Consider the following 14216-nt stretch of genomic DNA (forward strand, 5'->3'; position numbering starts at 1 on the left):
TACTTTTTAAAATTTCCATGTAAATGTCTTGTTCAGTTTAAAGATAAAGATCCACTTCAATTAGAGACTTTCTTGAATCTACATGAGCAGCATAAAGAATAGAAGTTTGATTGTTATTTGAGGAGTTAATAAAGTAATCACCAAGAATTTGGAGGATTCAGATCTACGAATGTAAAATTTAGCTATTGTTTTGCTTGTTTTATTTCCTTAAGAGCAGCGATTCTGCACCAAGGTGCCTAACATATAGCTATAAATTTTTACAGGCGTCTTGTTGCGGAATCGCTCTTTCTTGATAGGCGCCTGTTTCAATTATTGCTGATTAAAAAGCTTAATTGAGCTTGTTACTTGATTTAGATAGGCGCCTATCTAGATGGGCAGCTCCGAAATAGGTGCCTAAAATTAGGCGCCGGTTACAGAATTTTGGGCCTAAGTGACCAGACTGTAGGGATGTAAGCTAAGACTGAATCTGAGCTAAAGCAAGTCACAACCGCCCTGTGCGATCTCACACCCTGTCACCCCCTTCGTGCACAGAGTGCCTCAAGTTTTAAAATTTTGATTAAATCGCAGAATCATAATTCAAAGCGATGTACAGTTTAAAAAAATGGGGGAACCACCATATTTAAGACAAAGACATTAACAAACCTACACAAGAGGAGAGCGGGAGGAACTACAATAAATATAGAAAAGAAAGACAGAGAAGGTTAAAACATAAAGGAGGGGGGTAAAAATTTAATTATTTATTTTAAAGAGAGAAAGATAGCCTCATGTAATTCAGGTCTCAAAAGCGTCCTTATATAACCAACATTTTAGCATTCCTTAACACGTTCCTTATTTGTGGTGCTGTAACCTCCTGCCTTACCCAAACACACAATGCAGCATCTCATTCCGTCTTCCCCCTGGAATCCACCCCTCTCCAAACTCCTCACCTGCAGGCAGCAGATTATGCCCAGCAAACCAGCAACACTCTGTGAAGCTTCCCACTCAAGCACATCTAGGCATTGCCAGATCATACATAGCAACAGGCGAGAAAATGTGCATCGAAGGGGACGGGTCTCATCAATGCCTGAAAGGCACCTGAGCAGGAGGCTCCACAGAGAACCACTACACCTGCAGAACATGGTCGCTCACCCACAAATGGAAGTCTCAAAGAGAGGGGGATCCTGAGAGGGGGAAGGAAAGGGATAGGCAGAAACTCTGCACTGTGTGCTAAGGGGAAGAGACAGAAGAGAGGCAGCGAAGCACTCTGTACTGCAGCTATGCCCATTTTTAGCGCCCTGTGAGACCATATTTCCTGCACATACCTTGATAAGGCCCTGGATAGAATTAAATTAGAAAAATATTATTTTTAATTTAGGGCAAAGTAGTGTGGTAGTGACATTAGTTCACTTTAAAGGGTAATAGGTTATGATTTAGAAATGGAAAATAACGTAATACTTTTTTAGTGGTCCAATTTAATGCATTTTTTTGACTAGATTTTGGAGGCCAAACCCTCCTTCCTCAGGTCATGATAGAATCTTGCCTCGAGGAAGGAATTTTGGTCTGAAAAAGCTAGTCAAAAATTAGTCTACTAAAAGGTATCCTTAATTTCCATTTTTGTTTTATTGTCAGTTTTTAATTTGTAATGTAGTGAGAGGAATATGTCAGTCATGCATCACTGTTTTCTCTTTCTTTCTTTTTTTTTTAATCTTTATTAAATTTTCAAGCTACAATTATGCATGCAAATAATTAATGTACATATAATATTACAAGAAAAGCACAATAAACTTACAGATATTAATAAGCAATTATTTTCCTATCAAGAAAATAAATACCCACAAGAAACTACCTTAAAAAAATCCCCGAATCAATTCCAATGCAAACTCATCCCCCCTCCCTCCCACCCTGGATGTATATATTTAAAGGTAAGGTAAAATAAAGTTAGTTATTATTCTTTACAAAATTTGGCCAATGGCTCCCAACATCCAGAAATTTCCTGTATCTTCCCTGCTGTATAGCCATCAAACGTTCCATTTTAAGAGTATAACAGAGATTCCCACCAGAAAGTGTAATTTAACCTATCCCAGTTCTTCCAATTCTTCAATATAAGTTGTATGGCAACCCCTTTCTTGATGTTATCTGGCTTCCTGGGGGTTCTGTTTAACTTTTGTCTACATATTTCTGTTTTTAGTTTGTGGTCACTTATTCTATACTTGGTAAATATCTGTCAGAATTCTGCATTTGGGAAAAAGTTATTGAGCATCTTTGTAGGATTGATACGTACTAATCCAACCAATTTAGTTTACCAAATAGGCATATTAATAATCTACTAATGTTTAAGGTGCTGCCTTTTCCTATTGTAGGTAAGCCCTTGTTGTGTGACTCCTGGAAGTTAGTGCTATTATAGTGTGATAAAATTGCCATATAGGTCCTCAGTGTTTGTGTAGGGTTTTGTATTGCTTCACAATATGCCTAGTAATGGATTTTGGATTTAGATTTAGCTCACACCTTTCTCGGTAGCAGATCATACTTATTCCAAACATGTTTGGTAGCTCAACAATAAGTGAAAGGCCAGCAGATCTGAAGCTCGGTGGTCATTTGGCAACCTACTAAAACCACTGATGGGCAAATCATTTTATGGCTGCTAGTTACCACAGGATTTCTGTTAGAGTGCTGCTGATTTTCATATGGTCAATAGGAAGATGCTGGACTGGGGAGCAAGGATTGATGGGAGCCATGTGTTAAAGTGCCTGTCTATATTTCCAGAATACTGCACGTGTTGTTCTGTTTAATGTTATATTATTTTGCTGTATTGGATTTTTTTTGCACAAAATTCCACGGAGCGTATTCAATGTGCATAATACCATCAATAACAGAGATACTGGGGGGGGGGAAGGGTGGCAGGGAGAGGAGGCAGCTGATGTAGTTGAACCAGAGTGACACAGTGGAGGGGTCTTTCCCTGCTATGTTCTAAAGTGACCCACTGTCCGTTTACTGCTGATGAAAGTGCCTACCCCAAGGATTTTAAGTTGCCCTGGCCCGTCCTAGCCCCGCCTAACTCCCCTTAGGCCTACCCCAGCGCCGCCTATTTTTAATCTCCCCCCAAACATCAGAGTCATCGACCACCTATGGATGTGACCTACGGTTTAGTGCAACAAGTTGAGAAACAGGGGAGCAGTGTTGCAGTCCTGCTTATGCCCTTTTCTCTGACCTTGGGCAAGTCTTTATTGCCTCAAGTATCCCTTTAAGGTTTTATGCAATTTGGGGCGGGCAAATACTCATCACCACTGTACAGAACTATGCATTCTGCGTCTGGTAGAGTCATAAGCATTATTAATATGTCTGTTCTTTCTTTCTGTAGCACACTTCCCCTTCATCTATTCACCCCAGCACGGGCTGCATCTGGCCTGCACCATGCCACTTGGGAGGACCTGGGTGAAGAAAGTTGAGGACATCAGTGCTGTGTACCATGTGAAGGAGAAGCTGGGAGCGTAAGAATTAACCCTTTTTATTTTTTCATCCCATTGCTTTGCACAGCCGTGTTCAGGGCAGAAAGAGATCTGTGTTATGGAAGGTAGCAAAGGGACAATTCCTCCTGCTCCAAAGCCCACAGCAGCTGTTCACTCATATCTGTTTCTGTTCTGGTTTAAACATTTTCTCTTATTTCCATTTTTTCTTTCTGTCTTTGTTCTTTTATCTTTGTCACTGTTTCTTTTTGTGTTTTTTCCTACCTTCTGTTTCTACGTTCCCCTTTTAACTCCCTCCCACCACTTCCTTCGTACTCCCCTGCCCACCTCTCATGTCCACTGTAATCCCACGTGGGAGAAGGTCATTTCTGAGAATCTCTGACTGTCTCACTTTTAAAGAGATGCACAGCAGGAGACAGAAACCATCTCCATGGCTACTGGTACACATGCCAGAGCATTTAATGACGCCCCTGGCTGATGCCCAGGAGTATGTGGGCTGCTGGTCGCTCTTCTCCTCTGGGGGTGGCATTTTCCGTGGGCGGAAGAGAATGGGAAGAGGTGATATGCTTGCATTGCGGGACCTGTTAACGAGAACTGCTCTTTGCTCCCCGGCACTGCAGCAAAAGTTGTTCACAAGAATATATCAGAAATTGTAACATAGATTGGTGCCAGACTGCACTAAAACCAGGTGCGCAGCTCAGCGTAGCAGCAGCAGTAATGCGATAGGGAACAGAGTAACACAGTTTATGATGGCAGATAAAGATCTGCATGGTCCATCTAGTCTGCCCAATAAGGAGGCCAGAGCGGTACCTGCCACCCCAATCAAGTTACACTCTTTCATGATTGAATACTGACGTAACAAATAGGACAGTCAAACAATCATGGAAGAATGGTTTTATAATTTTTTGATAGTCACATTTATTGTCAATATTTGAATAAACCAGCATTCTAACAATGTTACAAACTTGACATTTTACTCGCTATCAACCCTTAGGTGAATGTGACTCAAAAAAGCAAACTTGTTCTTGATCTGTTCTTACTATCCTTGGGTCACTAATACTAGTTCCCAGTCACTGGAGTTGCCATCACAGTCTACACCTGCACATCTGTAATTGGGACATAGACCATTAAGGTCTGCCCTGTTTTGCCATATTTGGGGGACAGGCCCATAGAAGTCCACTCCCCTACTATTGTAACAGCCATCAAGCACCAAAGGTTTTGGTTTTGATTCCTTCCTTTCACCTATAACCTTATCCTATGTGTTTTTTAATTCCGTCACCATTTTCTTTTTGTTTTTTTTCTTTTTTGCATTTTAATTATTATATGATCACAAACATCATTCCACATGAGCAATAACATTTAAATTTTTACAAGCAATAATTCCAAACAAAATAAACTATTTTTTTCCATTGCTCTATTATTAGTCCACAATATACGGGGAAGATAGCTTTAATAAGTTGGATTAATCAAGAATCAGAACATCATTGAGAAAATTAAATGGCGCTTCTGATAGCTAACTTATTTCTAAATTCATGAGCCTTCCTCCCGGAAATTAGCAGGAATACTTGCAGTAATCATATCTTTATACATAATGAACCTTGAAAGCTGTGAAGACTCAAAGAAAACATACTTGGCTCCTTGAAACCTGACGCAACATTTACAGGGATATCTAAGTACAAAAGTACCCCCTAGTTTTAAGACCTGAGGCCTTAAGAGCAAAAATTGTTTCCTCTTTTTTGGGGGTAACTCTGGAAACATCCGAATACAAGGCTAGAGACTGTTGATCTTCAAGTGTTTTCCTTTTTCCCTCAAGGAGATAATAAACTTTTGAGACTGGGGGATAAGCATTTTGAATAATCTTCAAATTTTTAGAAAGATACATTACATTAGTGATTTCTGTTCCACCATTACCTTGCGGTTCAAGGCAGATTACATAAGGAGTTATTTGGACATTTAGGAATACATAAGGAGTTATGGAGTGGAGCATGTTGCTATTGGGGATTGAGATGGTTCTTGCTGTGTTAGTTTGTCTTTAAGGATTTCTTGAATAGCAGGATTTTTATTTCTTTTCTGAAGGATTTGTAGTCTGGGGTCGTGATCAGTAAACTGGAGAATTGGTAGTCTAGTTTTGCAGTCTGAGTGGCCAGGAGGCCATCGTACATTTTTGATTGGAGGGTGCGTGAATGGAGTGTGGGTTCTCCTATGTCTGGTTGTGGTTGTTTGGATTAGTCGGTTGTTCAGGTAGGCTGGGCAGTCTCTGTTTATGGTTTTAAAGAGTAGACAGTAGAATTTGAATAGTATTCTTGCTTGTATTGAGAGCCAGTGTGAATCAAGGTAAGCCGCTGTGATGTGGTCGTGTTTCCTCAGTGAGGAGATAAGTCTCAGAGCTGTGTTTTGCACTGTTTGTAGTTGTTTTATCGTGGTTGCAGGCAGGGGAGATAGAGGATGTTGCAGTAGTCTAGACCAGTGGCTCCCAACCATGTCCTGGAGGACCACCAGCCAGTCAGGTTTTCAGGATAGCCCTAATGAATATGCATGGGGCAGATTTGCATGCATGCCACCTCCATGATATGCAAATCTCTTTTATGCATATTCATTAGGGCTATCCCGAAAACCTGACTGGCTGGTGGTCCTCCAGGGTTGAGAGCCATTGGTCTAGAAGACCCAGGACTAGGGACTGGACCAAGAGCTGGAATTGTTTTTTTTCGAAGAATTTTCAAACTTGCCTTAGATTTCTCATGACTGGGAATGATTTCTGTATTGTTTTGGGATTTTTTTTTAAATTCTTTATTCATTTTTTAATCTTACAACAAATGTACAAATAATAAAACATTTAAAATTAAATACATTACTTGAATTTCTTTCTAGTATAACTTCAAATAAATACATTTATTCCTTTCCCACCCACCCTTTCCTTTAGCATTCAATCAAAAATATACAAATATAAATATTCTTTACTATTGATTAAACCTATAGTAAAACTTTAATTCACCTTCCTCCCCCCATTTACAAATATACTTTCAATAGAAAATGGTGTCTACTCATTATCCCAGGACAAGCAGGCAGCATATTCTTAAAGTATGGGTGACGTCACCGACGGAGCCCCGGTACGGACACTTTTAACTAGAAAGTTCTAGTTGGCCGCACCGCGCATGCGCGGGTGCCTTCCCGCTCGACGGAGGAGAGCGTGGTCCCCTGTTTCTTCGTTTCCGCGGAGCGAAGAAGACGCATGTGCTTTCAACGGCCGTTGAAAAGCTAGTTTCTGCCTTCCCGCTCGCGTAATTTTTCGTTTTTCTTCTAATTTTTCCTTTCGGATTTCCTATTTTCACTTTAAAAAAAAAAACTCGTCTAGTTTTCTTTATTTTTTCAGGCCGGCCCCGGCGGGGCCTGTTGCCACCATACAGGCCTCCGGATTCGATTTTGCGGAGGCCGTGTTTCCCTTCATGCCCCCTCAACCGGGCTTTAAGAAGTGCCAGCGGTTTGCACACCCGATCTCTCTCACCGACCCGCACAATTGGTGCCTGCAGTGCCTGGGTCCAGAGCATCGGGCTGACACTTGCACCCGCTGTGCTACGCTTAAAAAGCGCACATTAAAAAACAGGCAGATCCAGCAAAATCTTTTATTCGGTACCGGATCTGCCATGGAATCTGCTACGACGTCGACGGCACCACAAAAGTCGGCACCCACGACGTCGACACCACCAGACCCTTCTTCGGGGTCGTTGGGCCCAGGTAAGCCGGCTAAGAAGCCTTGCACTTCCCTTGAGCGCCCTCCTGCCATGGTTGCGACACCGGCCCTCCCGGCACCGCACCGACCCCGCAAACGCTCCGCTCCGATATCGGTGAGTGCCTCATTATCGGCCTCCTCATCGCCAGAGCGTAGAGCGGCACCTATGGTACCGAAGAAGAAAAAAGCGGTACCGGTGCCCCCCCTGGATGACCGCATCGAGGCCATACTCCAAAACCAGTTACAGGAGCAGCTCCAGCAACAACTCCAACAACTGTTGCCGGCGTTGCTGGCACCGCACCTTCCGGTACGGGACCGGTCCGAGCCTCGCACTGTCCCATCGGTGTCGACCCCCTCGGTACCGATTAATACCTCCATGCCGGTGCTCTTGGCTGAAACACCTACAGTGCATACCCGTACTGCTGCCGACCCTTCCCGGTCCCAAGAACGACATCGTTCTTCCTCTCCCGGTACCGCCTCGGTGCGCTCAGGCAAATCTCTCTCAAAGACCCGCCATGCCGAGCCTTCCACACCGATGTCCAAATGTGCACACCATGACGTTAGAGACCCAGACTTGTGGGAAGACTCCCCGCACGGTACCGAAGAGGACGCTTCGTCAACCGACGAAGAACCCTCCATGACCGATACCGCCTCAAAACCAGAACAATCCTCTTTTTCTAAATTCCTTAGGGAGATGGCAGCAGCTCTTTCCATCCCCTTAGAGTCCGACTCTAAAAAGTCTCAGGCTTTCCTCGATGCCCTAGACTTTGAGCAACCTCCCAAGGAATTTCTAAAGTTGCCCGTCCACGACATCTTACAAGAAACTTTCTATAAAAACTGGGAGACTCCCCTCACTGTTCCCGGGGCCCCTCGCAAATTGGATAACTTGTACCGAGTTATTCCAATCCCAGGGTTTGACAAACCTCAATTGCCCCACGAATCCCTCCTGGTGGAATCTACTTTGAAAAAATCTCAGGGTTCCAGTGTATATGCCTCCACCCCTCCTGGCAGAGAGGGAAAAACTATGGATAAATTTGGTAAGCGCCTTTTCCAAAATGCCATGCTCGCCAATAGAGCCAACAACTACACCTTCCACTTCTCCTTCTATATGAAGCATCTGGTGCAACAGCTCTCCTCCTTACAGAAATATCTTCCTGAACGTAAGGTCCCTCTCTTCCAGCAACAAATTTCCAGCCTCCTCTAACTCAGGAAATTCATGTTTCGCTCCATCTACGACTCATTTGAGCTGACCTCCCGCGCATCTGCCATGGCGGTGGCTATGCGCCGTTTGGCATGGCTGAGAGTCTCTGACCTAGACATTAACCACCAGGACCGCCTGGTTAACGCACCTTGTCTGGGTGATGAACTCTTCGGAGAATCCCTGGACTCGACCACCCAGAAGCTCTCAGCACACGAGACCAGGTGGGACACGCTGATCAAACCTAAAAAGAAGACTCCACCTGCTCGCCCCTACAGGCAACAGTCTTCTTACCAACGCAGGTTCTCGGCCAGACCTCTCAACCCGCCTCCACAACAGTCTCGCCATCCTTGCCACCAGCATCATAAGAACATAAGAACATAAGAATTGCCATCTCCGGATCAGACCCATGGTCCATCGAGTCCGGCGATCCGCACACGCGGAGGCCCAGTCAGGTATACACCTGATTGTTCTAATCACCCATATCCCTCTATGCCTCTCATAAGGAGATGTGCATCTAATTTGCCTTTGAATCCTAGCACAGTGGATTCCTTAATAACCTCCTGTGGAAGAGCATTCCATGCGTCCACCACTCGCTGCGTAAAGCAGAACTTCCTGACATTTGTCCTGGACTTGTCACCCCTTGTCAGCCTCAGGCTCGCCCACAGACTCAACCTGCCAAGCCTCTCCCTTCATCAAAACCGTCTCAACCCTTTTGACTCCTTTCTCCAGAGCATAGCCAGTCTCCCACCTTCATTGCCTCTTCCTCAGCCGATCGGAGGACGCCTTCAACTCTTCCTCAGCCGTTGGGACATCATCACATCAGACCAATGTGTCCTCAACATCATTCGCCACGGCTACTCTCTCAACTTCCAGACTCTTCCACCAGACCATCCTCTCGTAGAGTCTGCTTCTCACTCCTCCCAAACCCCCCTCCTCCTGAGGGAGGTCCAATCCCTCCTTCTCCTCAATGCCATCGAAGAGGTACCTCCGGACCAAAGGGGTCAGGGATTCTACTCCCGCTACTTCCTGGTTCCCATAAAAACAGGAGACCTTCGTCCCATCCTCAATCTCAGGGACCTCAACAAGTGTCTGGTCAAAGAGAAGTTCAGAATGCTCTCCCTGGCCACGCTTTACTGGCTATGCTCCCTAGACCTCAAGGAGGCCTACACTCACATCCCAATCCATCCGACTTCACGTCGCTATCTACGGTTCCAGATACAGCACCATCACTATCAGTACAAAGTGCTACCCTTTGGCCTTGCCTCATCACCCGGAGTGTTCACCAAGTGCCTTATCGTGGTGGCGGCCTTCCTCAGGTCTCACGACCTTCAGGTGTTCCCCTACTTCGACGATTGACTGGTGAAAGCACCTACGTCTCCGCTTGTGCTACAAGCCACTCAACACACCATCTCGTTCCTCCATCTCCTGGGTTTCGAGATCAACTACCCCAAGTCGCATCTGCTTCCCACACAGCGACTTCAGTTCATTGGAGCAGTTCTCGACACCACTCTAATGAGGGCATTTCTCCCCTCCGACCACCATCGAACTCTGCTCCACCTCTGCCGTCAGGTGCTCCTTCATCACTCCATTCCAGCTCGGCAGATGATGATCCTCCTGGGCCACATGGCCTCGACGGTCCATGTACTTCCTCTGGCGCGACTCCACCTCAGGACACCTCAGTGGACTTTAGCCAACCAATGGTCACAGACCACCGATCCTCTTTCTCATCCCATCTCTGTGACATCGTCTCTTCAGCAATCTCTTCAATGGTGGTTGAACTCCTCCAATCTTTCCAGGGGTCTACTCTTTCATCTACCCCCTCACTCCATGATCATAACCACAGATGCCTCCCCTTATGCGTGGGGAGCTCACCTAGGAGATCTTCGCACCCAGGGACTCTGGACCCCTCAGGAGCGTCAACATCACATCAATTTCCTGGAACTCAGAGCCATGTTCTATGCTCTCAAAGCCTTCCAGCACCTTCTCTACCCTCAGGTCCTTCTCCTGTGCACAGACAACCAGGTCGCCATGTACTACATAAACAAGCAAGGCGGCACCGGATCTCCCCTCCTCTGTCAGGAGGCCATACGCATCTGGACCTGGGCCACGGCCCACAGTCTCTTCCTCAAGGCTGTCTATATCCAGGGCGAACAGAACTCCCTGGCCGACAATCTCAGCCGCATCCTTCAACCTCACGAGTGGACTCTGGATCCTCCCACGCTCCACTCCATCTTTGCTCGCTGGGGCACTCCGCAGGTGGACCTCTTTGCAGCTCCTCACAACCATCAGCTGCCCAAGTTCTGTTCCAGACTCTTCTCTCCTCACCGTCTGGCCCCGGATGCATTCCTGCTCGACTGGACGGATCGGTTCCTCTATGCCTTTCCTCCACTACCTCTGATGTTGCGGACATTATCCAAACTCCGCAGGGACAGGGCCACCATGATTCTCATCGCTCCTCGGTGGCCTCGCCAACACTGGTTCTCCCTCCTGCTCCAGCTCAGCTCCAGGGAGCCCATTCCTCTTCCTGTATTTCCTACTCTACTTACACAGCAGCATCAGTCTCTACTACATCCCAATCTGTCCTCGCTCCACCTGACAGCTTGGTTTCTCTCGGGCTGACCTCTCCAGAGAATCTGTCTCAGCCTGTCCGTCGTATTTTGGATGCCTCCAGGAAACCGGCCACCCTCCAATGTTACCATCAGAAGTGGACCCGGTTCTCCTCTTGGTGTCTACTTCATCATCACGATCCCACCTCATTGGCGGTGGAAACTGTACTGGACTATTTGCTTTCTCTCTCCGACGCTGGCCTCAAGTCTACCTCAATCAGAGTCCACCTCAGTGCCATCACTGCGTTTCATGAGCCTATCCTTGGAAAACCTCTCACGGCTCATCCCCTGGTTTCCCGGTTCATGAGAGGCCTCTTCAATGTCAAACCACCTCTGAAGCCTCCTCCAGTTGTCTGGGACCTAAATGTAGTTTTATCTGCCCTCATGAAACCTCCTTTTGAGCCTCTTGCCACTACTTCACTCAAATTTCTGACGTGGAAGGTGCTTTTCCTCATAGCCATCACCTCTGCCAGGAGGATTAGTGAGCTGCATGCACTGGTTGCCGACCCACCTTTCACTGTTTTTCACCATGACAAGGTGGTTCTGCGTACCCATCCTAAATTTCTTCCCAAGGTGGTCTCGGCCTTCCACCTCAACCAGTCCATTGTATTGCCTGTCTTTTTCCCTAAACCCCACTCTCATCCTGGGGAACAGGCGTTACACACGCTGGACTGTAAGCGTGCCCTGGCATACTACCTTGACCGTACCAGAACTCACCGCACGTCACCTCAGCTCTTTCTGTCCTTCGACCCTAACCGTTTAGGTCGTCCTGTCTCTAAACGAACGCTTTCCAACTGGCTTGCTGCCTGCATTGCGTTCTGTTATGCTCGGGCCGGTCTCTCACTGGAAGGTGCTGTCACGGCCCACAGGGTCAGAACTATGGCTGCTTCTGTGGCTTTCCTCCGTTCCACGCCCATCGAGGAAATCTGCAAGGCTGCCGCTTGGTCCTCAGTTCACACGTTCACTACTCACTACTGCCTGGATGCTTTCTCCAGACGGGATGGGCACTTCGGCCAATCTGTGTTACAAAATTTATTTTCCTAATGGCCAACCATCCCTCCTCCCTCTCTGTTAGCTTGGAGGTCACCCATACGTTAAGAATATGCTGCCTGCTTGTCCTGGGATAAAGCACAGTTACTTACCATTACAGGTGTTATCCAGGGACAGCAGGCAGATATTCTTACGACCCACCCTCCTCCCCGGGTTGGCTTCTTAGCTGGCTTATCTTAACTGGGGACCACGCTCTCCTCCGTCGAGCGGGAAGGCACCCGCGCATGCGCGGTGCGGCCAACTAGAACTTTCTAGTTAAAAGTGTCCATACCGGGGCTCCATCAGTGACGTCACCCATACGTTAAGAATATCTGCCTGCTGTCCCTGGATAACACCTGTTACGGTAAGTAACTGTGCTTTACAGTAAGTCGTCAATGGCCCCCAGATCTTTTTAAATTTATTATAATACCCTTTTTGAATAGCAATTATGCTTTCCATTTTATAAATGTGACATAATGAATTCCACCAGAAGGTAGATTAGATTTCTGTATTGTTTTGTTGATTTGTGGCTGCATGGTATAGCCTCTGTCTATCAGCATTCCCAGAAGTTTTAGAGTGGGTAGAATGGGGGTATGTGATTGAGTTTAAGTTACCTCTTAAACACATCAAGAGCTGATATTGTTATTACTTTTGGAAAATTAATTTCTAATTTAAAGTTGATATTTCCATTTTCTTTCATAAACAGTTTCTACTTTTTGTTTCTGCTCCACTAAATCTGTTTCAATTTTTTCCACTCTTTGCTGAATATGTAATGATTTCGATAGTATTCCAGAACAGTAAGTTGTTAAATTTTTCATCTTGAGTACTCAACGAGAATTGTAACTGGGAAATTGCCTCCCAAATGGAGTTCAGGTCTATAACAGGGGGTTTCTTCAACGGAACAATCTCAGAATTTACCACAGAAACTTTAGAGTTCACAGTACCTGCTGAGGAAATTAATGAAGATAAGTTCTGCAGTTCCTCTACTGACTCCAGGAATTCACGCAGTGATAGTTGTACTTTAACAGCAGCTGAAGCCCCTTGTGCAACAAGCTCTTTCCCTTTGCTGCATATTGACATCGCTGCCTCACTTCTCTCACTAGCAGTGCTGAACGCTAACGGCTGCATTGGCGTTCTCCGCTCCTCCGGAGAGAGGCTGGCTGCCTCGAAGGAAGCTAAAGAGTCCTCCGACCGACTCTCGCCTCGAGCCGAGGCCTTTTTCTCATCCGGCTCTCCTCTAGGCTGTCTCTCGACGAAAGCGTCCATCGGACCTGATCGCAAAGGTACATCCACGGGTTCAGAAGGAAAAACCTAGATCTTCAACTTCTGTTTCACCATTAGAATTAGGAAAATGGTTCGGCAGCGCTCCACCTAGATCAATCAGGGCGCTATCTTGGCTAGGCTCCTCCCCCTCTCTCTTGCCTCCATCACCATTTTCATCTCTATTACCTCCGGGAGGGCATTTCAGGCATCTACCACCCTCTCCGTGATAAATACTTCCTGACATTACTCCTAATTCTATCAACCTGTAATTACTGCTTCCCCATCTCTGGAAAAGATTTGTATGTAATTTGATACCTTTGAGGTATTTAAATGTTTGCAGATAAAAACACAAAGAGAAAAGCACAAAACCAGCCTCGATAAAATCAATATCAAAACACAAAAAAAGAGGCAAGTGAGATGTCTTAAAACAACCAAATGAGACACGTTTATTAGTCCAACAAAGAGAAACACTCTCATCTATTGTGGTCCCAACTAGGGGCTAGATTAACTAAGCAAACCGATCGTGTACCGCTCAGTTTGCACTCACTTTCCGACTCCGGCTCAATTCACTAACCTTCCTCCAGACCCCATCTGCACCCCATCCGATCTATGCATGCAAATGAGTAAAAAGGCATGTAAATTTCTTAACGCGTCGATTCATGAAACCATTTCGTCCAAACCGACTGGCCTTTCCTGTCCAAAAAGTTACGACTGCTGAGGACCAGTCATTTACATCCTCCGCCGGCTATTTCTGCCTAGCAACCGACACGTGTATGTTAAGAACGCCATTAAAAATATATATCTTTGCCTACAAAAATCCAAAATATATCAAAACTTTTAAATATATGTAAACTTTCATGTACATAAGCGTTAGAAATATATTTTTATTTTTTTGGAATGCGCATAGCGAGCGCAGGAGTGAATCTCGGCTTTTTAATGCGCATGGC

At 45.7% G+C, this 14216-nt stretch overlaps 1 protein-coding gene across 4 annotated transcripts in view; it reads left to right on the forward strand.

Moving 5' to 3' along the window:
* Nucleotides 1–14216, forward strand: part of PNCK (pregnancy up-regulated nonubiquitous CaM kinase) — a 267950-nt gene that overhangs the window by 198539 nt on the left and 55195 nt on the right. For all 4 annotated transcript variants that reach the window (XM_033921036.1, XM_033921019.1, XM_033921044.1 and 1 more), the window contains one exon: nt 3338–3467. In XM_033921036.1, coding sequence (XP_033776927.1) covers nt 3391–3467 — 77 coding nt within the window. In that variant the 5' untranslated portion in view covers nt 3338–3390. The remainder of the gene's footprint in view (nt 1–3337; nt 3468–14216) is intronic.

The sequence above is a fragment of the Geotrypetes seraphini genome, chromosome 1, assembly GCF_902459505.1.
Source record: "Geotrypetes seraphini chromosome 1, aGeoSer1.1, whole genome shotgun sequence".
Taxonomy (NCBI): Eukaryota; Metazoa; Chordata; class Amphibia; order Gymnophiona; family Dermophiidae; genus Geotrypetes; species Geotrypetes seraphini.